The 26,267-nt window shown below is 35.4% G+C and overlaps 1 protein-coding gene across 1 annotated transcript in view; it reads left to right on the forward strand.

Annotated features, from left to right (window-relative positions):
- LOC140165632 (uncharacterized) overlaps positions 1–26,267 on the forward strand; it is a 361,058-nt gene that overhangs the window by 258,545 nt on the left and 76,246 nt on the right. Inside the window, 6 exon segments of the mRNA XM_072188920.1 lie at positions 1,221–1,247; positions 6,186–6,348; positions 7,311–7,436; positions 9,291–9,466; positions 10,095–10,237; positions 12,570–12,629. Of these exon segments, the coding sequence (XP_072045021.1) occupies positions 1,221–1,247; positions 6,186–6,348; positions 7,311–7,436; positions 9,291–9,466; positions 10,095–10,237; positions 12,570–12,629 (695 nt within the window).

Consider the following 26,267-nt stretch of genomic DNA (forward strand, 5'->3'; position numbering starts at 1 on the left):
TCACCCATTTCATGTAAATTAGTTGGAACATTTAACTTTAACGATCAGTAGCGTAGCGTAGCGTGAGTCATTTTTCAGCAATTTTTCCTTTGGAATTTTTAAATCGATTGGGGGCATGTACCCCCCCCCCCCCATGCCCATATGATGCCACACCACTGTTAACAATTTTCAAATAATTGGGGTAGGCCTATTTGTTGAGGCTACAATTTATATACATTAAGTGTTGGGATGTGTATGTGGTGTATGTGTGCTTTTGCATACCTGTTTTTGAATGTTCTCCCATTTAGGTAACCCCATTTGAAATTCACACTCCCTATGTTAAAGGGGAGATTAAGGTCATACTGATCTTCCATAAGGGGAGTGTGGATTTGAACTGAAATAGTCCATTGTTGACATTTGTAGTAAATCATAAAACGTTGATTACTTTAGATCAGAGCTCAGTGTACGTTTCATAACCAGGTAGCATATCATCAATATTCTCATACAGCTTAGGGGTTGCAGCTGTTGTTTTTTCACCAGGGTACTTTTATTTAAGACCACATGAAATACCTTCTGATTTCTTACATTTTTTCATAGTTCAGATATTTTGTAGTGTCATTTCAGAATAAGGATTTATATTTAATCTCTTTATATATTCTAAAAAGGGTACTGTAGGTACTCTATATATCGACTGCTAAGTGCCTGAAGTGAGTAAGTGCAATAGCTGCCGTCTATGTGTAGATGAGTACAATACCATAAAACCTTGTCTACAAGCATATAGTGCTTCTGATGAAAGCTAAATTAATCCAGGTACCATTATGGAATTTGAGCAAATAAATTACAGATCCAAACATATACAAACAAGTATTATTGTAAGACCTATTGTATTGGCATATTTACGCATGTACCGTATTAATTTAGCTTTTATCAAAAACGTTATATACTTGTAGACGAGGTTTTACGGTAATTGCCAAATGTTCACAGGGCAGCTATTGCACTTACCCACTATACTGGCACTGAGCAGTCGATATGTGTAACTTATACCAAATCCTACTCTTAATACCCAGATGTTTTTATATAACATAGTTTTTTAGCCGTAAGAAATAATGCTTATAATATCAGCTTAAGGCTATGACTAATTAATGAGGTAGCGATGTATCCAATTGTTGTGTTGTTATGTTGTACTAACAATGTTTTCTCCTTATGCGATTGATTTTCTTACACGCTTTACCGCTCAACAGCAGAATGGCAACACGCAATCCTCACAGGTTAGAATAACATTACCTAATATTCATAATCTATACATGTAAAAATGTTGTATAACAGAAATTTGAATTCTATGAAGATGAATTCATGTTGAGATTGCTTGTGCAAAAGTGATTTTTATGTGTGCTTCACTGCTTTTTCCAGTGTACTTTTGTACTGTTTTCCTGACACTTATGTGGGCTCTAGAATTGGCAATTTTTGGCCAACTAACTTTACCTGTTTTTGTGCCTACATTGGTTGTTTGATTTATCGTATCTGTTTATGTGCACAGTGATTTTCATCACTTGTTCTAGTGCATTGTATATTCCCATTGTTGTTTCTACAAATTTAGCAGTTCTGTGGTCCTTGGAACTGGTTATTTTTGGCTATTCGAACTGTACCTACTTCTAATGCCTACATTTGCTGTTTTTGTCCCCCCGCTGCGTGCTTTTCTGTATTTTACTTGTTTCCCCATGTCAAGTTGGTGTACCTTGCTCTTTTTCTTTCTAATAAGTTCCCCAACACTTTTTTGATAATGCAAAATGTAAAAATTTGTAGAGGTATGTGTAGCCTTATTTGTTTTACACATATGGACCAATTTAAAGCATCACACATCATTGCGTAAAAAAGAAGCCATTTTAAAAGTTCCACCTGAGTTCATAGGAGTCAACTTTGCTTGAGAGTTGATGCAATGTTAAAACAGCCTCTTTTTTGCATAATGAACCATTGTGATGGAACGCAATGATATGCGATGCTGTCAATTGGTCCAGATGTGTAAAACAAATAAGGCTATACATACCATTTTACATTTTTACATGTCGTAAAATATTTTGTCCATTTATTTCAAAAAGCGTCAGGGGAACTTCCAATTTATGGATCCTATATATACGCATCATAGAAATCAGTTTCATGTTCTATTCACATCCTGTTAGGCCAAAAAAAAAAAAGTTTGTCTCAAAGCTTGCGCGCGCGTTTGTAAAATCCCACGATTTGACAAAAAACAAATGCAGAAATTTTTTTATTTCAAAAAAAAATAATTTTTATAGTTTTTCCAGAAAAATCGGCGAAAATCAGACTTTTTTCTCAAAATACCATGAAAAAAGTCTGAATAAAAAAAATTAAAAAAATCGCATTTCGCATTTGTTTTAAATTTCTCGTGAGCTTTGAGACAAAACATTATAAACTGCACATGCACTATAAATTGTCAAACGCATCACATAAAAGCATAATATTCTGCAATAATGTGCAAAGTGTAACACATTCTACGCATAGCATTACGCTTGGTTACGCATAAAAAAATTCCGCGATATGCAGTGTCACTTATGATGTGGATACGCGTACGCACTCCACCTTGAAGTAAACAACTGAAAATATTTGGGCAAAAAAGTGATATTTCTCTTCAAACCGCACAATTTGCATCAAAGTAAAGTGTGTATCATTACACCCAAATAATGTATCCTCGGAAGTAAAAAAAATGGCTTTGGTACGTTTTTACTGTCTCGGACACATTATTTGATGAAAAGGACACTGCATACCCCATATATTTCATAATTGATTGTGTGCATCTATAAAAGGGATCATATAGTTTGTAACATTATATAGATGTGTGTGCAGCCATTTTTGTAAAAACAGGATTGGTCTTTTCAACATGCTTCAGTAGAGCTTCGACCATTTCATGCTGTATTGTCTATATAAAGGATCATTAATTTCAGAATGGCACGATATATGTGCAGCCATTGTTTGTTCAAATAGGAATGATATTTATAATTTAATTGTTATACATTTGATCCATTTAAATTACTGTATATTGACTTCATACGAGGGTCATTCAAAAAGTTCTACCTGTTGGGTCATAACTTTTGTTTTGTTAAAGGTAGCTACTTGAAAATGTGCATACATATAGTTTGTAATATCACCTACAGGTGGTGAAAAAATCATGTCAAGACCATTTTCAGATTTTTGTTGGTGACCTGAAAAACACAGTAAGATATGGTACACCAGGAGGGATATCTTGTAACATCTCAGGTATTGAGAATCAGCATAGTGTACATCCCTACAGCATGACTTTTCTAGCTGCACTTTTAGATAAAATATAAAAGTTAAAGCTACTATAACACATTTTTCAGTCAAAAAAGTAAATTTAGTTCCCTTTGTGATCTATTGTGGTATTTTATTCCAAAGAAAGCGACATAATGCCACCATTTTACACCATGTTTTATTAAAGTCAATATCTTCATAAACTGTGTTTGTGGTCATTTATACTACACTGGCTATTTGTTCTATTAGTTTTGTGCATATTAATGTCCATCATTTTCAGTTTGTGGCAACCGTTTAACCAGTTCTATTAGTTTTGTGCATATTAATGTCCATCATTTTCAGTTTGTGGCAACCGTTTAACCAGTACATATAATTTTATGATTATTCTTGTGTTTTATACAGTTCCTACTGTATAACATGACCAAATGGAATAATTATGGGATCTTCAACACACTGTACTTGAGACGCCTTTGTAAATATTGTACATATTTTGACCGTTTCCGGTGAACCATATCTTACTGTGGTTTTCAGGTCACCAACAAAAATCTGAAAATGGTCTTGACATGAATTTTTCACCACCTGTAGGTGACATTACGAACTATATGTATGCAAATTTTCAAGTAGCTACCTTTAACAAAACAAAATTTATGAACCAACAGGTAGAACTTTTTGAATGACCCTTGTATTATTTCTGTGCAGCTGCATTTTGTTTCATTGTTTACTCATTGTATAGTGAAATAATGATTAGAATTTAGTAAAATACAAAATCTCACAAACCAGTTTGTACTGGATAGAGCCACTCTTATCACTGTCTACCAGTGCTCTAATTTGCCAAATTTAATGAAAAAGAGACCCAAAAATATACTTTCTGTTCAAAATTTCTGTAGATTTTCCTGATTCTGGACACATTTTTACAAATTTTGCTAAAAAACAATGAAGAATTTTCACTTTTGAGAAAATGGATGTAAAATTTTACCTAAGGGCACTCATTGTAAAGCATGAATGATCTTGTATGCCCACATGTAGCAAAGATATTTTAAAATATAGAGACTGAAATCCTGTCAAGCTGGTTCAATCATGGTGTTATAATATGTGATAATAGCGATACCGCCCATCAATAGTATCGCCAGGTTATGTGTATCAATAAACGCCCAAGACTAATCGGGTACCAAGATGTCGGACTACAGTATAAACCACGTTTGCCAGAGCTCCTGATTAAATACTGATAAATTATACCGAAGAGGCTATCCTTACATGGTGTCATGAAGTGGTTTCTGACACTGTAGGTACCCCCGTCCGCAATGATTTGCATGGGTGTAGAAGAAAGCAAGAAATGTCAAACCAATAATTTAATCTGCTATCAAATCCCCCCAAAACATTTTGGTGCTCTTCTAACAAACTTCTACTTTCCTTAAAATCAGTACTGCCATTATGTGCCAATTTTAGAGAAATTAATCTATTTATTCACTTTTTGACATTGCACGTTGCATGTACAACCCCAGACATTTTATATATTAATATGCATGCTAACATAATAGTAGATTATTCTTATTCTAGTCCAGAAAACAGTACTCACTGTGGGCGTTTCGGAGTCTTACAGACGCCTTTTTCTATGTTATTGTTGTTGTGACGATCTTCTGTTTACCACTGATGCTGGTTGCTCAGCAACGCGGTTGCTGATTCTTTTTCCAAGAAGATTGTCAAACGAGGGGCAATATATTCTCAGTCACATGTTTCTTCTTGGAAAAAGAACTGGCAATTGTGTTGCTGTGCAACCAGCATCAGTGGTAAACAGAAGATGGTCACAACAACAATAGTGTAGAAAACGGCGTCTGTAAGACTCCGAAACGCCCACAGTGAGTGACTGAGTGCTGTTTTCTGGACTGGAATAAGAATAATTGACTATTATATTTCAGTACTGATAAACATTTTCAGCAATGCATGCTAACAGTTTTAATACTAATGCGGGCAGTACTCTAACAAACATTAAAAAATATATAATCCATATTTATTGTGAACAGTGTGATTTTGGTCATACATTTGTTGGTCCATGCAATTTGAATCCAGGAGAACCATGTATATGGTGTATATGATTATAGTTGGCAGTAGGGGCTATAACATTTAAAATCGACACCCCCCCCCATGGAAGATTTTGAAATGTCTGATACCCTTTTGTTACACATGCTCATATAGTCCAGTGTATAAGTGACTAATTTGACAAAGCACTTCTCTTTGTGCTCCAAACAGTTGATATGCCTTTTAAATTTATCGTCTGCATCACATGCTGCCGCCGTATCTCAAAAATCTGCCTTGTGTGATTTTTATTATCATTGTTGTATTTCATATTTCAGCATGCTTCTTTCTTTATGAATAGATGTAAGATTGTAATATTGTGATAATACATCAAAATTAATATATTAAGTTCATTTTACAGTGTATCTCATCACAATTTTACAGTGTACCTCATCACAATTCTATGACAATAATATTGATACTAAAAAATCTCACAAGGCAGTCTTTTGAGATACAATAGTATGTGATGCAGATGACAAACTGTATAGAGGTTATCCGTGTTCTATAAGCTGCATATCCTATCAACGACTGCTATACCTTGTTTAGGACTTTCAAAAGAAGCCCCTGCATGTGCAACCATCACTGTTTCAAAATAGCCGCCAAAGTCATGCACTCCGAGGTTGTGCATTGAATTGGTTTGAATGAGGAATACTACGGGAACCAGCGCCTTTTGTTAAAAGTCACACATGAGTGAAGTGGATAACCTCTATTATTATCAATATACTGAGTATGCTTCTTTCATGATGGTGAAAAATCCAAATTAAATACAATACTGTGAACATAATTTATTGTTACTTATATAATGAATAAATTTTTTCTGAATCTGTATCCATCTCTGCATCTATCTACAGAGAATTCAGCGACGAATGGCTGAATGGTGGCTGGAAGTATACGAATTTGTGACAGAGACAGTCATCATGCCCGACTCTAAATTTGCCAAAATGTGGGAGCGTCTTGTGCTACTGGTCACTCTCATTATATCTTTCTTCTATCCCTACTGTGCTAGTTTTATTGGTAAGTAAGGCTGTTTTAGTGAGATTAGAGTTCATTATCTTCGATTTCAGAAGTCGTAAGGCTGTAGCAACTTGTTGATTTTATAAACAAACTAAACACACAAATGGAACCAATTTAGTCAAATATTCCTCATGTAAATTTTATTTCCTACAGAAAGTTTTTTCCATTTTCTGATTTTTGAACTTAATTTTTGTCATTGATTTCATAATTTAAAAATCTTTTGAAATTAATAAATTTCATGAAATGTTCTCAACCATTATATTTTGGCATATTTGTAATTTTACAAATGTTCCAATTTACACCTAACTGTAATCAGCCTTGTTGTCATGGTTGTGTTTGTCCAAAAACAGAACAATTCTGTATCTCCCATATATAATAGAGCTCCACATCTAAATGGCCACTTGACATGTGACGTCATTGCCCGGCAGAAAGCACACAAATTATGCCAATTTCCATTGTTCTTTCCCCTGCAGTGTGCATCATAGTTTGCTCAGAGCACATGCATTTAAATCGCCCACCACATTTCATATAGTACAAGAAAGCCATTGAACAGTGTAGCTCCAGGAGTTAGCGGTTCGTTCAAGCATATCGATAGACCAGTCCCTTGCCTTTGTTGATAAACAATGTTTTTTTTATGTTTCTGTGTTTTTTATTTTTACAAGATATCACACAAAAAAGAATTACAAAGCAATCAAAACAAATCACAAAGATCACAAAAAAAAGCACAAATTTAACACCAATGATACAATCCAGCAACAAATGTTGAAAAATCATAGCATACCTCATAGCATACAATGTAGATCATGCAGCCTTCAAAACTTTATAAAATAGATACAGCTAAAATTAAACAATGTTGTCAAGTGGTCTATAGTTTCATGAATCATAAGAAACAAATATCTAATGTAACTTTGGTTTATATTACATGATATTATGTTGGTGTTGTTGGATTTATTTTCATACAGCCAATAGATCTGATGACAAACGTGACAATGAGACCTTGGTGCGGTTAACACTCATGTACATCATGGATTTTGTCCTATTATTTGATATTATTGTAAGACTAAGAATGGCTGTGGTTACTCCTAATGGTAAGTAACTTTACTGTCAAGTACATACAATTTATAGATTTATGTTAACCCCCTGGACACTACTGGTCATCTAACAGCATTTCTGATTGGTTGATAACTTGAAATGCTCATTTCAATTGCCAATTATGACTAGGCTTTAAACTATTTACAGTCAAACTTGCATTTACAGATGCTCTTATTAATACCCTCCTTGATTGGTTCAAAATTGGACACAATATTCATTTTGGCCAATCGGCAGGTAGTTCTCATGGGGTTAAGCAGAAGAGTGGACAGTAAAATAGTGTCTGCATGCATAAAGATTGACCACATCAAGCAATGGCGCAATGCCCTTAAGGTATACAGTGAGACGGATATGTAGACCAGAGCCCTCAAAAACGTTGCCAAAGGATGTTTTTGACATTTGAAGTGAAATCAAAACAAGACAATGGACTACTCATTCCTCTCATGAGTTGCAAAATAGGGGAATTTTAGATCAAGCCTGCAAAACATTTTGATGGAATATTGAAATAATGGGCCTGCTCACACATTGGCTAATTATTCACATTTATTATTCCAGCTGAAATCCATATGCCCCTGTGGAAGACATGACCTTAATGTCCTACAGAGGGGGTGTAGATTTCAAACAGAGTCACCCATTCAGGTAACCTCATTTGAAATTCACACTCCCTGTGTGGAAAATTAAGGACATGTATACCACATAGGGTGTAGGCATTTCATCTGGAATAGCGCATTTATTTACAGCTGCACTTACATGGTGCCCATAAAGTCATTTCTCCTCATTAACAACAATAAATCAAGCAAGTTTTCAAAGTATATGATTTGTAGAATGAACTTTTGCAAAACATCAAAGTGTTATTTTTCAATAATATATTGATTTTGATAATTAAAATAGATTTTTTTGGCTGCTTCTACCAAAAATAGATTGTGTAGCCTTAAGATATTGTCACGGAGGTATAAGTGTGTTAGTGTTATAGACCTGACGGGAAGTCCTCTTTGGTCTATACACTAGCGCCGCCTCTTAATCCCAGGGTTGTGGGTTCGAGTCCCGGCAGGACGGAAGTGGCTCGAGGAAGCGCAGGAAACTTCCTTGAGCGGTTTGTGACAAAAATGGTGACAGCGGTGGTCCTTGGTGTTTCTTAACACCAGGCGGATCCACCTATCGGAAAGGGTTAGGCGTTCATACAGTGGCTGGCAGTGAGTCCAGGAAGTAAGGCACAGGGACGTGCCTTACGAGGAGGGGGAGCATTGTCACGGAGGTATAAGTGCGTTAGTGTTATAGACCTGACGGGGAAGTCCTCTTTTGGTCTATACACTAGCGCGCTCGCCTCTTAATCCCAGGGTCATGGGTTCGAGTCCCAGCAGGACCGGAAGTGGCTCGAGGAGGCGCAGGATACTTCCGTGAGCAGTTTGTGACAATATCTCTTGATATTTTGAGAAAATAACTTTTTATGTTGAAGCCTCTATCATGGAGAGCATTAATATAGTTGAGCAGTCATTACTGGGGATAGGTGTATTAAAATTACCTAACAATTATATTTGCAACATTTTTTAAAATAAGCATGTACTAATGCATTCAAATTAGACCTATTATGCTTGCAGATCATTGCTTACTACAAAGCAGTTATATTGCCCTACACAAAATTGCAGCCCTTAGCAAGAACAAACAGAAAAAAGAACAAACAATATAATTAAAGCAATAAATGGACCTAATGGACTTAATTAGTGGCCTGGAAAGTGGTAGTAGAACACAGTCAAGCAAAATAATTTGTACACAAAGTCTCTTGACTTTTCTTTCAAATAAGTCTGCTCATATTGATATCGTAAATCATGAATACATCACCTCTCTCTTTTCAGGTACACACAAAGATTTTAAAAGTATACGAGTTTACTACGTGCAGAGTTGGGGTTTTGTCTTAGACGTCATCGCTATTCTACCACTAGACCTATTTTGCTTGTTTTTCCAAAAAGGATCCGTGCGGACAAATAGATTGTATCTCCTTGCTCTCAACAGACTAATTAAGTACTGGCGGGTAAGTTTTCTACAGAGGGAGTATGTTTTATAAATGAAAGTGGCTATGATTGTAGCTCCTCTGTAAATGACTTTACCTTTATCTTCCATCTAGAGTGAGTATTTCAAATGGACGTTACCCTATGGCCAGAAACAAAAATTGGTTTGATTGTCCATAGATCTCTTCTAAGGGTTAGGTTCGGTTGGCCAGATTTTTTAATTTACTAAAGGTCATACCCAAATACAGTCAACCTCTTTTATCCGTCCATGATGGGACAAAGCACTGTCCGGATAAGTGAAAATTTGAATAAGTGAATTCTATGTAATTCTGCATTGAGTGTCTGAAGTGCTAACATTGAGACAGCAAAATGTTACTCAAATTGGGGTAACCCTGAAATATGGTATTTGAGTGATGTATGCAACATAGTTATGTCCTTCTAAATGCTTCAAGGCATGAAATCACGCTCTCAAAGCATTAAAAACATGTTTTTCTATGAAGATCACATGTCCGGATAACAGAGAGATCCATATTAAGGAGGTCCGGATAAAAGATGTTGGACTGTAGGTGTGAATTGGGATATTAGGCATTCCAAATACCTGGGAGAGTATGTGAGAAATAATCTTCTATTGTCAACATTTTCTGTTCTCAGGTTCCTCATTTCTTTGAGAAGATGCAGAAGGATCTAGACGTCAACATAGGCACAATCCGATTCTTCAAGTTCCTCATCTACATTGCTTTGCTATCTCATTGGAGCTCTTGTCTGTGGTATCTATTTGCATGTGAAAAGGGCAAGTGAGTATCGCCAAAAGATCAATAATCAATATATTGATTATATTGATTAATATTGATTAGGGTAGGGTTTTTGAGAATCAATTAAATAGTTATATGATTAGATTGTTTTATTGAACCAATTAAATAATTATATTATCTAAACAGATTCTATTGATAGAAATGAAGTATTGCATATGATCAAAATTTAGGTGTGTCCTTGGTGGAAGAGATTCATGAGTTAGACTAGTTTAAAGATTCCATTGAGGAATTAAGCAGCTTGCAGAACAAAGCTGTATAATCCTTCAATAGATGGTTTGTGTACTAGGCTAATCCCGTGCTCTTTCACATGAAGGATAAACCAAAATTGACACGAGATTAAGAATGAAATTTAGTAAAACAAAATAAAATTAATGTCAAATATTAACATTTTAGTTTGGAGAATGAGGATTAGATTTTATATAATAGTAAATAAACAGAAGAGAGATATGTCATTGTTTAAATCATTTACCAATATTGCTCAATTTTGAAGAAAATCAATTTTATAATTTGATTTAATCATAATGAAATATGCAAAATGACCTCTTAAAACCAAATAGGACTTTAATCACTTAACTATTTTAGGTTCCATGAAGAACATTTTTATGTATTCAATATAATGAATTCGGCTGAATATCAAAAATTACCAAATACCGAACAGAGGAACAAGATTATACAATGTATTGAACAATCTCTGGCTCATTCTTTAGTTTATTTGTGCAATTGATTAGTTTGCTTAAAGGGTGCATGCAGTCTATAACTGAGCATGGTATGGAGGTCTGTTACAGAGATTGACCTCTCTTCTTGGAATGTGTTTTTATGCCTTTTGGATTTTAGCAGGCCTGTAATAGGCCAGGTTTATAATTTTGCCGATCAAATACGTTGTCTCTCTCTCTCTCTTTCAAGTTATTATTATTTTCATCGTGACAGTGTATCAGAACCGTTATATTCATTCATACCATGTCAATTTTACAATTTGAATAATTTTTCAAGTCATATGTATATATATTGTATTTTTAAACAATGTGATACGCTTTTGTCTCGTTTAATAACATGATGATTAAGTTTTGCCTCTTTATATATAGCGTCAAACCCGTAATATTATTGTTAACAATGTTGTCATATATATATAATTCCTTGGCGTACTGTAAAAGATTTGTAAATTAAAGTTACATTGTCATATCTATGTTTGTATTTGTGAATGTACCCATTTGTCTTCCACATAAGGCAAGATTTTTGTTTTTTTTAAATATGATTAAACTAATTTCAAATTATATAATTTTTTTTCTAACTTTGATGTATCAAATTGTTTAAATCCAACAATCCAAATTCTAGCAAGCAAGATATACTCTTTGAAAATTTAAAATGTTACAGTGAAGAAACCAAATTGAATTAATTGAAAAATATGTTTGGTTAACATTGATGAATTGACAGGATTTGGCATTTTTTCAGTTACTAATATAATCCTAATAGTGCACATATAATACTCTATACATTCCCCCTATACCATACTGTAACTGTAGTGGTATGTTATTACATAATATGTAGTGCAATAGCCACAAATCCCAGAATACTTTGCCATACACAAAAAAAAAAAAAAGACAACAAGATCAAATTCATTGAACTAACGCGATTGATTCTTTTATATTTTGCAAATCAAACGTAATCCTGTGTTTGCGCCATAAATTATTTTATATTTTCATTTATTTTTATAAACATCATCTACTCCGGAATGATATGAAGATTCCTTTCCCGTTCATTTTCTTTGTGTTTTTTTTCCACAAATAATTTAGCTTTAATTAGTCATGACTGACCTATTGCTACTGAAATGCTGACCCTGAAATTATGCATTTTTATGTTTGAAATGTTTTCTATTTTATCAAGAAACATTTTAGATGAATGAAGTTTATCATCATGATATATACTATCAGTTTGTTGTTGTCATAATTTATTATTTTTTTTTTTTTTTTGACGTGCTTACTTGTCAGTTTTTTTTATTGAAAGTTTCCTTTTGCAGATTGATTTGATTGACCTTTGACCCTGCTTGGGTGTCTTGCTGTAATACTCGTCCATGCCAGCCCTGAATTAAATTTATGACCTTCTTTGTTTGTTCCTCTCCGTTGTTCTCGTTTGTTTCCCTATTGTTTTAACCTATTTTACCCATTACATTTACCGTATTGTATATTTTCAATTTCCTTTTTACCTTCCTCTATATTTAACCTTCTTTTGACTTCTTGACCCGTACCACCCACCCAACCTTTTATCCCACCCACCACTCCCATGTTTTCTTCCGTGTACGTGTGTGTCCCCTATGAAGATGCTACAAGGATATGATGGCGGAAAGGGCGGATTTTGTGTTTAACGTAAAGAATTCCAGGTCAGCCACCTAGTCTGAATATGTGTTTGCTTGTTGCATTATGTCGCATGCCTGATGCACTCTTACGCACAATGCACATTCCATGCATGTTTGCATGTCTTCATTGCATGTATTGGACGAACAACGCTATAATACTGAGCATGTGCATAGGGATGGATGGTGTCCATCCAATCATGGCACTATGAAACCTTGGTACGCATTTTGCATGTAAGATGCGTGGCATGGTTGCAGCATGCTTCATAATATCTTATGCATGTTACTATGGTAATGGTAGATTAATACTGATTTTGATGTAAGTTAGATTGCATGATTTGGAAATGTTCTAGTTTAAGTTGAAAGTAGTCACTCTCTAGAGAGTGCATAGTGCATGAATGAATTAGAATGTACGTGATTGGTCAACTGATGTCATGTGACAAAATGTGCTACATTGAATGTAGCTAGACATAGTCTAATAACAAGTTCATTATTGTTGACACCTCAGAGAATAAACTGCTCAAAAAGCGGCTGAGCGAACTTCTGTACATGTTGTCTAACAATGTGGTGCATGCAGTCGGTGTAAAAAATCTTGTTTTATTTTCATCATTCTGTTTATTTCACCATTATCTTCATTTATTCCACACCGTCATTCACGTTTCATACGCCACCGCTATCAGCAGGCCACATTTCAGAAGCATTAATATTTCTATTCCAACAGCACCATTTTGCATGGACTATTCAATACTTAATTAAAACATTCACCACTAGCGTACATATGTGAGTGTCTCCATTTACCCCTCAATATGGCAACACTGGATGACTTGTAAAATGTTGCTATTTTTAAACAATATAAATGCAGCCCAATTGGGCCTCAGAATTGTGGTTACGGTAACACTGTAAATTGTTTGCATAAATTTGATCATAATACATAAAAGATGATTCTCTTGAATATAGACAAAATTTATTCATCGAAACACTGTAAATTGTTTGCATAAGTTTGGTTGTAATACATAAAAGATGAATTTCTATTGAATATTGTTGAGATTAAAAGAGGAAAGAAATAGAGGTACAAGTTGGGACTTTTAGCCAAACTAACAAATGTTGATGATTTTTGGATTTGATTAAAACTATGTATTGTTTAAAATGATTAAAAAAACTTGAAAAAAAGTAAAACAAAAGCGTTAATTTTTTCAACAGCATAAGTTTTTGGAAAAAAATCAATGCTAATTAGAACCCTGCAATCCTGAGGCTAAATGTTATATATTTTACAGATTTTACTGATATGAACATTTTTAACTACATTTTGTAACAACTTACTTGCATCATATTTTGACATAAAATTCCAAAATATTTCAGGAAAAAATATAATTTTTAAGAATCCCTAATCTGGATGGAGCCACTCACAATATGTAATAACCACACTGTAGTATTCATTAATAACAGCAAACTGTAATTATGTCTTAAATATAGTATTGGGCAAGTCCAGTTGAAATCCATACCCCCTGTGGAAGACACAACCTTAATCTCCCACACAGGGGGTGTAAATTCCAAATAGAGCCATCGATTTTGGGTAACCCCATTTGAAATTCACACTCCCTGTTCAGAAGATTATGGTTATGTATTCCATCAGGGGTGTATGGATAACAACTGGAATAGCCTGTTCAACTGTAAACTTGGAACACTAATTGCATGACATTGTAGTAGTACCGTACATTCTATGGGATAGCTAGGTCATCTAATTTGAATACAGTGGTGTATAACTTATTAATGTCAGTGGATTGATGTTAAAAGTAAGAGTTAAATGTATTTTAGGACAAATTGATTAGTACTGTGTTTGATATGTTGTAAATTTTGAAGTTAAGTATTCTTAACAGGGAATATACATCAGGTATATTGTATACCCCTGATAATGGTTGATTAAATAATAGTAAATAGTGCTACTAGATATAATAATTAATGATAATTAATGATAACGATATGCATGAAATATGAAATAATTTTGCCGGTTTCATAGTGCACAGCGTACATACTACATGTACGATGGATCATGCTAAAATTTAAAAATATTTAAAATGATAAAGGTCATGCTGGAGCAAGGATTTACTTTTCTTTTGGCATTTGAGCCAGATTGCTTGATACAACTTACAACAGACACTCGCATTGGACAATTCCAGTTGAAATCCATACACCCCGTATGGAAGACATGATCTTCATCTCTCACACTGAGAGTGTGAATTTTAAATGGGGTTACCTGAATGGTTGGCTCCATGTGAATTCTACACCCCCTGTGTGGGAGATTAAGGTCTGTCTTCAATAGGGGTGTATGGATTTCAACTGGAATAGTCCAATGGACTATGAAGAACCTTTGCCTGTATGATGATGACACTGCCTAGGTTCGCACCCACAACCATTTGATCATGACTAAAAGTATGTACTACTGGACCAGCATGTCTTACGTAAATATTGGTACCTCACTAAGATAAGATTTATTGCAAGCTTTGTGAAACTGGCCCATTTGTGAACGTATAAATTTGAGAAAGAATCTTTCATCTATTGATTTACTGGCCTACTAATATTATCATATTAGTACTGGTTGTGTCAGCTAATACATAGTTTCTCTTAAATGTGCAACCACATGTCATGAGGAAACCTATATTAAATTATCTTCATAGTTTACTGGAAAAATTCAGGATACTTTTGTGGATGATGCACAAATCAGTTAATAGTGTACGGCATTCAAAGTAAAAAAGATGCACAGTTTTGCACATCATTATGGCAAATATTAAACATAAGCAGTATGTATGTAAACATTAATGTCCTCTATTATTAAGAATGGCTTGAATAATGTACATACATGTAGTCATGTACAGAAACATAGCAGTGATGTTCAGGTACACTGTACATTAAGATCAATATTCATGTCCGATATATATTTAAGGTGTCACAAATTTTCTTGTTATATTATATCAATGAATCTGGTTAATTTTAGATCTACAACTTTATAGAAGAGAGCATTTAGTAATTAATATGCTTCAAAATGATGAAACGCTGTGATTGAAGACTAAGGTGTAATTGTGCTAAAAATTCTATTATTTCTTTGAAAATATACTCTTAATGCATTCTTGTCTGGTCACAATTGATCCATTTGTCTGGAGTTGCCATGGCAACTTTTCTTTGCGCTTCTTTACAACACTTTACGTCAGCTGACACTTGGCCAAAATGATACTATTTTATGTGGGTGGTTGGGTAATTGATTTTGTTGCTTTTTGTTTTCCTTATATGATTTGGTATGGCATTTTCTGTGCTGAATGTTTCTTTAAAATATTATTAAGTCTGGTTTATTTGAAGCAAAGCGCTTTCTGCTTGGTTTTCTTGCTCAGAATTGGGATATACAAGTGACTTTGACTTTTATTGATAAATTATCAGCTACATATTGCAACAAGATGAACAATTGTTTAGTTGGCACCTAGTTTCAAAACATACACCAATTACAACATTTTTGATAAAACCCAGAGTAGTTTAATTGACCAGTAGTCAATTGTACTAGCATTGAATTTAGATCAAAATTTAGTCATATGAATTTATAAACAAACATGAAAGATAGCTTCTATTTTAGACCATGGGACAAGGCTTGCTAAGTGCTTCAGAAAGTAGTTTTCGTTCTCCCTTTCTGGGTAGAGGATGGTTTATACATGAAAATATAGCTATTATATCACTGATCAATAATATAACATTTCCCACTTTCAAAAGTTGCACGTTACTGTGTAATTTAGGAGTTATTTGGGGTTTAAAATGTGTTTTTCGTGATTTTTTTCCATTTTTGTCCAAAAATGTCAAATATTAAAATAGCTGAAACTTTCAAAATAAATTGAGTAGAAATTTCATTTCTATTGTAGATGTTACATATTACATGGATGTCTAACACTGGTGAATAAAAATGTCACAGCACAACTCTAAAATATAAAAAAAATGGCAAAAACCATATTTTTTTGCTAAAATTGAAAAAAATCACGAAAAACACATTTTTAACCCCAAATAACTCCTAAATGAGTAAAGTAAAACGTGGGAACTTTTTGGATATTAATTCAGACATATAGTTACTCTTGATTTGTTATGTTTTTATGTTCTGCCCAAGAGTGGACTACGGAAGTGAAAGATAAATGCCCATGTCCCATAGTCTATTTGCCTTTAAAGCTCATGTGAATTTTGTAATTTTTTTCAAACCTGATTTTGTAGCATTTTTGTAATGTTTACGCACGTCTCAACTTACACTTAATTGATTGGAATCACCCAAATTTGTGTGTTTGTAGGAAAACAGACCAATTTTGAATTAATGTCATAATTATCCCACATAGATCTCCACAGTGGTACAGCCAGTGGGAAAGGGGTAGCTCCCCCTTGTAAGAAGTCTTGTCCCCCCTGGGATGCTGGCTTCCCTGATATATATGATTTTTTATTCCTTTTTGTGCTTTTTAGCCCATTTTTGACAATTTTCATCAAATTTTTCTCCTTGAAAGTTGCCTTTCCCTCTTTACCCCGTCCCCCCTCTGTAAAAGTCCTGGCACCGTCACTTGATCTCCAGAGTGAAAGCAGCCAAGATAAATAAGTGGGTTTTCTTTCATTTTATCACAGTATTTCAACTTAACCCATGAGAACTACCTGCCGATTGGCCAAAAAGAAGTTTTCATTATCAATTGGACCAATCAGCAACATTGTTGGAATAATTTCACCACACAAAAAAATTGGGGTGAATTATTTGCAAAGCTCCATTCTGATTGGTGATTAATTAGAGTGAAGATATCATGTAATTAACCAATCAGATGCAATGTTAGATCGGCATAATAATTCATAACTTTTGGCAAAGAATATATTAGGGCCTTAATATAATAATAAAATTAACAACATTTTGTTTTCATCAGTACTCTTAACATTGTCATTTAACCTTGAAATACATCATTCTGACTCAGAATAGATATCGTACCCTTCCCAGAATCCTTTGCAACAAGATACACCACCTCATTACATCAAATGACACTCCCATTACAATAATATACAGGTTTCCTTTGTTTTCATTTTGAGAATAGACTGGGTAAACATTGGTTGACTTTTAACATATTTTGCCAGATCTGGATGTGCTCGGTGCTCTGTTCACCATTTCGTCACCATCGACCCATATTGAACTAGATACACAGAATTAGAGAAGGAGAACCGGGACTCCCTATACCGCCACGTACAATCGCGACGTCAGCTATGGGGAGAAAATTGGGGGTATTCGGGTCCTTGCCGACGGTGCGCTTGGAGACGAACGAAAACAATTCTGCGCCTCATCTGAAGCGTTTTGGTATCAAGTGCAGGTCGCATCAAGTGCGTCTCTCAAATGCGCCCATCATCCATGTCGCGCTTGCACGGAAAACGAATGCCTCGAGCGCATTCCGAGGGAAACCGAATACCCCCAATTTTTGCTCCATGCCTGTATCAAGATGGCGGTCGAGTCCTGGTTCTCTGGTTTTAATTCTGTGACTAGATAGTACATCAGTACTGAAAATTGAAATGGGAGAAATGCATTATGGGAAGCATCAGATGTTTTCTCTTATTCTGACTAACCATTTCATTTTGCTATTCTTGTAAATGTCAAGAGTCATGAGGAATATTGAATCTGAGAATATGTGCAAGTTCTTGTTGGCAATGCGAAAATCAGGACCTGTTTTATTAATTGCTTTCCAAAATTGACCCCTATGATTTCACATTCAGTTTTTGTATCCTAGACTAATATGAACTTTACAGATAGGCAACAAAAAAACCCAGTTCTACAGGCCAGAGCGACCCAGAATTTACATTTAGGAGAATTTTTAAATTTGATTAATGTTGGCTGAACATTTTTAGAAAATATGTTTGCAAAAAAAAATTTGTTTGGATTTTGGTGATATTTTAGGGTAATTTTAACCTCCAGAGAGAAGAAGGAAAAAAAAGCCCGACCAACCGACGCTACTTGATAGGTCCGTCCACCCGTAGAACAGGGTTTTTTTTTCATCGCCTTATAGTTTGATTAGTATATAATATAGGTAGAAATTCTGTACTGTACCTGCAGACCTTGGGCTGTTTCATTTAAAATTTACATTCCCCCTGTGGTCAATTTTGGAAATATCCTCCACAGAGGGAGTATGAATTTCAAATGGAATGGAAACATTAGGTAGCTCTGTTTGAAACTCACCCTCCCTCTGTGGAAGATTCAGATTGAATCTTTCTCAGAGGGTGTATAAAATTCAAATGGAGCTACCTAATTTGTTCATTCCATTGGAAATACATACTCCCCCAGACTCCCTTGTGGAAAATATTTCCCAAATCTTCCGCAGGGGGAGTGCAGATTTTAAATGCAGTAGCCTAATATGAGATCATGTTCATCGGGCTGTTCCATTTAAAATCCACACTACCCCTGTGAAATATTTTGAAAATATCTTTCACAGAGGGAGTATGAATTTCAAATGGAATAAACACATTAGGCAGCTCTGTTTGAATTTCATACACCCTTTGAGAAAGAGTCAACCTGATTCTTCCACTGAGGGAGGGTGAGTTACAAATTGAGCTGCTAATGTGTTCATTCCATTTGAAATTTGTACTCCTGCGGAAGATATTTCCCAAATCTTCCACAAGGGGAGTGTGGATTTTAAGTGGAAAAGTCCAATTTGAGATCATGTTCATTACAATACATAGCATACATTTTGCAATATGAACACACAGCTTAGGATACATTTGAGAACTGCAACAAAGCGTTAAGTTATATCAATTCATAATATGTTGTGAGGCCCGACTTTTACATACTAATGAGAGTATAGCAGTCTAAAATTATTATCAGTTACCCAGAATACATCATTAACATAATAACAAGCCTAGGAATGAAATACAAATTTATGTCTGAATGGAATTAACACTGAAAATATTTCCTTAATTATGACATAAAATTTGACAGTTTTTCCTTTTTTTGCAATTTGATTTTGTTTAGTCTTGTTAGGCTGAAATCCAGAGCGGGAGTATATGGCAGGTGATAGATAGTACTAATATATAATCACAATTGTAAAAATAACTAGATGGAGTAACCCTTAAATTATTACCCAATATTTAATCTAACATCTAAAAATATACATATTTGTTTTATGATGATTAATAAAAATTTGACTTTGGTGACTTAATGTTTACAAACAAATATTTTTTTAATCCATAACACTCTTTAATAACCATTATATTTTATAGTCTAATTCGCTGTCGTAGTCCGACGTCACAACTACTTCTGTAGTGATGCATCAAGCGGTTGCATGACGACGCTATCTACGCGGTACACGTCGATGTTTTGCTGTTTGAAAATCAAGTTTTAGCCATTTCTTATGGGTTTCACTGCCTAGTAAACTTTTGCAAGATGTTTTCCTTCTGAAATCATGAGGTTTCTGGTCTTAAATATGACTGGTAATTTAAAAATTTGATATATAAATTCCATACATTGATATCACCATTGCGGTTCTCACGAAAATGTGATCCAGTCACTATGGTAACGCCCCGGGGTCACCAATATGACGTCATGTCTATGATAGCAAATTGATGTTCATTCCATACAAGAGAGAAAGGTATTGGTATGAATTAGGTCTTATTGATAGGGTTACAACCTGATGGCCTGATTGGTTTTACAGTTAGATGTCACCCACAAGGTGCGCGTTATTCTGAGCTGAGACGAATATACCTAGTCATCTCAGATTCTGAGAGTATGCAAATAATCAGTGGCATACATGTAAAAATAAATGTTGGTATTTATACAGCGCCTTCCACATGTGTACATGTACCAAAGCGCTTTACATTTATTCCGCTGTCGTTAGAATATGTCAGCTGCCATACAATGCCCAAGGCATGCTCATACCTTTGGGCGGCGCTCAATGGACAATATTCATAACAGCTCCCCATTTCACCCCTGGGTAGAGAGAGGCAAGTAAGGTAAAACGCCTTGCCCAAGAGCACAACACGATGGCACCGCCAGGGCTCGAACTCACAATCCACCGATTACAAGGCAGTAACAGATGTACCAGATTATAATGCTGCCCCCCCCCCTTTATGATTAGGGATATATGTTAGGATTAGCAGAAATACCAGTGAGAGGGTTAGGTTAGGGTTTAAGGTACAATTGTGCTATCCATTGCATTTCTTCAGAACTTCCAATTTATTGGCTTAGTTTGTACTCTATTTCAATGATGTGAAGATCGTGGGATAGCAATCAAAGGCATCAACCATTAACCCTAACACTGGACCCTGCTTTTTGGGATCGGAAGTCAAAGAAGATCCGAAAAAGTCAAGGAGAAGAAGAATTTTTGACTTGGCACCCCCGGGATTCGAACCTTTGACCCCAAGCACACGATCACGGACCGGTAGCTACACGGGTTATTGCTGCCCGGCCAGCAATTCCATCCGCATATAACACTTCGGGTGATTGCGTCATCGCAGACCCTGGGATTCATGCATGCGCAGATTTTTTCATCGTAAGATTTTGTAAGATTTTTGGGTGTTAGGGTTAGAGCACAGTTAGGAATAGGATACAGCCATTGGTTGCTCATAGGGTACTTTGTGATGTTGCACATGCAGGTCCTTATGTTAGACATATGGCTATTCTATTTGAAATTCACTCCCCCGTGTGGAAGAATATCTTCAACAGAGGGAGTATGAATTTCAAATGGAACTAATGCATTAACCTACTCCTATTTGGAAATCTTTGGAAGATTCAGGTTGAATCTTTTCCAGGGAATGTGTTCATTCCATTTGAATTCATACTCCCCATGTGAAAGATATTTTAACATCTTCCACAGGGGAGTGTGATATTAAATAGAATAAGCCATTGCATAGATGATGGATAGGATTTGTTGCAAGTTTGTACAACTGATATACAAGTACATTACAGGTGTGGTATGAGCAAAATCTAAATTAATGTCATCAAAAGGTACGCTATCATGCATTCTATAACTTTTCCTGTGCACTCTAAACAAAATAACTATTATTTAAAGAGGAAGCTCTTTGGAGTGAACCAAACCTGCCTGGTTATCAAATTAATCAGTTACAAGGTTTATCTCTGGATTTGACAGGTGCTAATTGATGCAATAACATTAAAACATCAACTAGCACCTGTCCAATTCAGAGATAATCTTATCACTGATTAATTTGATAACCAGGCAGGTTTAGTTCACCCCAAAAGAATGCTCTGGCGAGGCTTCCTCTTTAAGGAAAACTCAAGCTTTGTGATGTCCATTATGTTGTTTATTTCAATGTTCGCTTCTTGGACAGGCTTTATTGGTTGAAATTGAAAAGAATAAAATATGTGAGAAAATGAAACAAAATATCAATTATGACAAAGGCAAGATGCAGAATATCAAGTATCTTGCATCACAATGGCTGAAGCAAGATTTATTTAATCAAAATATATCTGGCAAATATTTGAGCTTGAGTACTTCTTTCACTTCATCACTTCTATGATCACCCTGTTCTAATTCCTGCAATGGAATATTCCAGTAAAAATCCACACTCCCTATTGAAGACCTGACCTTAATCTTCCACACATGGAGTGTACATTTCAAATGGGTTACCTGAATGGGTAGTTCCATTTGAAATTTAGACCCCTTGTGTGGAAGATTAAGGTCATGTCTTTTGTAGGTGTATGGATTTCATCTGGAATAGTCCAATTCTAAATAATTTCAGTCAAGCTCCAACATTTTTCTCATGTTGTGATCAGCTGTGGATTACAAATGTCAGACAGCAAATTTGAGTCACTTTTGTGCTTCCCTTATTTCTCGCAGTCCTATGAAAATGCTCAAGAAATATTGTGAAATCCATCCCTCTGTGGAAGACATGACTCTAATCTTCCACACAGGGAGTGTGAATTGCAAATGGAGCCACCCATTCAGTGTCGTCTGCTCCAAAATGGGCTCTTCCAGTTGAAATCCATACACATTATTACACCCTCTATGGAAGACATGACTTTTATCTTCCACACATGGAGTGTGGATTTCAAATGGGGTTACCTGAATGGGTGACTCCGCCGTTTAAAATGTTCACCCCTGTGTAGGAGATTAAAGGCATGCCTTCCATAGCCTGGTGTAGCTTAATTGAATACAGAAAGAATGAGAAAGCTTGACTGGCAGATTATATAGTACCTTTTGAGGCATTTTGTCATCTCTATAAAGCATTTGCTCAACAGTTATAAAGATATGATTTTGTCAAGATTTGACTCCAAATTGATTGTTGCAAAGGAAGTGCATTTAACAGAATCAGGGGCGGATCCAAGAATTTTCAATAGAGGGGGCGCCCACACAAAGTCAGGCACCGCTCTGCAAAAATACATAAAGTCAGGCGCCGCTCTACAAAAAATAGAGGGGGCGCGTGCCGGATGCACCCCCGCTAAATCCGCCCCTGAGAATGGGCTATTCCATTTAAAATCCACACTACCCCTGTGAAAGATTTTGGAAATATCTTCCACAGGGGGAGTATGAATATCTAATGGAATGAACACATTAAAGCAGCTTGAATTTCATACACCCTCTGCGAAAGATTCAACCTGAATCTTCAACAGAGGGAGGGTGAGTTTCAAATGGAGCTGCTAATGTGTTCATTCTATTTGAAATTCATACTCCCCCTGTGGAAGATATTTCCAAAATCTTCCACAGCTAGGGGTAGTGTGGATTTTAAATGGTATAGTCCAATTAGCCAACACCCTGTTAAGCCCCAAAGTACCATCATGTATAATGACAGACTTTGGTCACTTCTGTCACCTTCAATGATTAATGTGATGAGAATTTGTCAAATTTGTAAAAATCTACACAGTTCATTGACTGAAAGACTTTGTCATTGTTTTAAAATCTCTCTTTAGGTTATACTTTAAAGGTGTCTTTTTTGTTGTTGTTTGTTTGCTCAAGTTCAGTTGGTTGATATTTGAATTTGTTAAACTTGCAACTAAGAAATTCTGATTTCAGAAAAGTTATATGGGTAATCCAAAGTTTGCTAATGTGTTTAACAGCACTGAAAAATTGTCCTAAACATTTGAAATATTGGTGAACCAAGTTTTCTATTCATGTGTGTCTGATAGTTCTGATTAATGATTGGTGCACTTTGTACATGTGATTACTTGTTGTCATGGTAGAACTGAAACATAGCAGATGATTGGTCAACTTTGTTCATGTGACTTGTGATGTACAAACCTGATATAAGATTATTGTAAATTTGAAATGAACTTTGAACTCAATAGTGATTAACTTTTATGGTAATTCATGTACAATTAACATAATTTTAGGACAATTCATACCATTTTGTTTAATTTTAGTATTTTTGTAAGCTTAAAATCAGTTTTTTGTTTGTGTTCAAATAATTAATATAACAGTAATGTAGGCTAACTATGCATCACAATCTCTACTGAGATATCGTAGTCTAAGTTTGTTGAATATATTTACATAAATTAACATACATTATACCATATTTGTCATCAAACCCTTCTAGACATACCAACTACATGAATCATATACTTAAAACTGCAGGGTAGGTAAAAATGTCGTCATCGTCACATACACGTGACATAGTAGCATATCATTTTAAACTCATTTGAATTCAAAACGAGTGAAGAGTGCAAGCACCTGTATGTGGAACTTGGTGAGCACAGTTTTTCTTTTTGACAACAAAGTAGAAATAAAATTGTTCAGAAATGAGCTTATATGTAATATGCTACTTGTGGATGGAATCTGTTGTCATGCAGTCACACAGTGAAACACCTATTTGACAATATCCCATAATGCATTTTGCATTATGTGACAATTATAAGAAGTTCAACTTTTGAATGCAATGTCACATAATTCCTACCAGATTGCATTGTGGGATATGTCTATGGAGGGTGAGTAAAATGTTAGTTTTCATAAATTGAAGGAAAAAATTGAAAACAATGAGTCGAGTTTACTCTGTTGAAAATGCATTATGGGAAAACTATGCAGACATTTGTATTTCATATTGCATTGCATTTTGGGTAACTTGATGTTCTCTGGACAACTAAATTTAGGCATTTCGGTTTCCTTTTACTCGCCCCAAAGCAGCTTGCTTTCACAAGTTTACACCCTATTAACTTGTTTTTGCACAATATTATTATAGAATGGCGGATACTTTAAGCCCGGCTTTAAAGCTGCTTTGATCTAGTTTTTGAAAGTGTAAAGACTGAATAGCTTCATTTATGCTTCAGGAATCATTTACCATAGGGCTGACATATAACACATCAAACAATATACAAAGTCATGTGAAGTGATGTCAGCCTTCTGGGAAATAGCCTGCTGGATAAATGAGCTATCATTGTGAAAACAAGCTGCCACCCAAAACATGCACACTACGTACGTACTGCACACTACATGGCAAATGCACTCACATACTCTGTAACAATATAGACTTCCAGAATAAAGCACTCGTTTCCACGGTGATCTGTCGGTCAATTCAAATGTGAGTTTTGTTAACCTGCATGTCGATTCTTTCCACACACATACGCGCGTACACATACACACATACATAGACATACAACAGTGTCCTACTCTGTCTACGATTTGATGTTGTGGTCCATTTTAGTAGATTGTCAAGTGGCTTGAACAAAAGTGTTTTGGAATCGTATCCATTTGTTCACCGGTTAAACAAATTCCTTCTTGTGGTTTTTGGGCAAGTATTTTTAATTTTTAATTTTAAATTTTGCCCATTGGTTTTGTTATTAAATTAGCCACATAAGAAGGTCTGAGATGTGAAATGGTTTTGTGCTGCACAAGTCTAGTGGACTATTCCACTTGAAATCCATACACCCCCTATGGAAGACATGACCTTAATCTTACACACAGGGAGTGTGAATTTCAAATGGGGTTACCTGAATGGGTGACTCCATTTGAAATCTATGCCCCCTGTGTGGGAGATTAAGGTCATGTCTTCCATAGGGGGTGTATGGATTTCAAGTGGAATAGGCTAATGTATAGAAGTCACACATCAATGAGCACATTTGTTCTGTCTTCATTCTTCTCACTGCTGCGCATATACAAACACCTTTGCAGTGCGCATACAAACACCTTTGCTGCGCATATACAAACACCTCTACTGCACACATACAAACACCTCTGCTGTGCATATACAAACACCTCTGCTGCATATATACACACACCTCTGCTGCAAGATATACAAACACCTCTGCTGCATATACAAACCTCTGCTGCACATATACAAACACCTCTGCTGCGCATATACAAACACCTCTGCTGCGCATATACAAACACATCTGCTGCACATATACAAACACCTCTGCTGCGCATATACAAACACATCTGCGCATATACAAACACCTCTGCTGCGTATATACAAACACCTCTGCTGCGCATATACAAACACCTCTGCTGCACATATACAAACACCTCTGCTGTGCATATATAAACACCTCTGCTGCACATATACAAACACCTCTGCTGCGCATATACAAACACATCTGCTGCACATATACAAACATTACTGCTATGCACATACAAACACCGCTAAGCAAGCATATACAAACACCGCTGCAAGATATACAAACATACATGCATTATGTATAGGAATACAAACGCCTCAAATGTACATGCAAATATGCAGAAACATATGCGA

Source organism: Amphiura filiformis, chromosome 12 (genome assembly GCF_039555335.1).
Source record: "Amphiura filiformis chromosome 12, Afil_fr2py, whole genome shotgun sequence".
NCBI classification, from domain to species: domain Eukaryota; kingdom Metazoa; phylum Echinodermata; class Ophiuroidea; order Amphilepidida; family Amphiuridae; genus Amphiura; species Amphiura filiformis.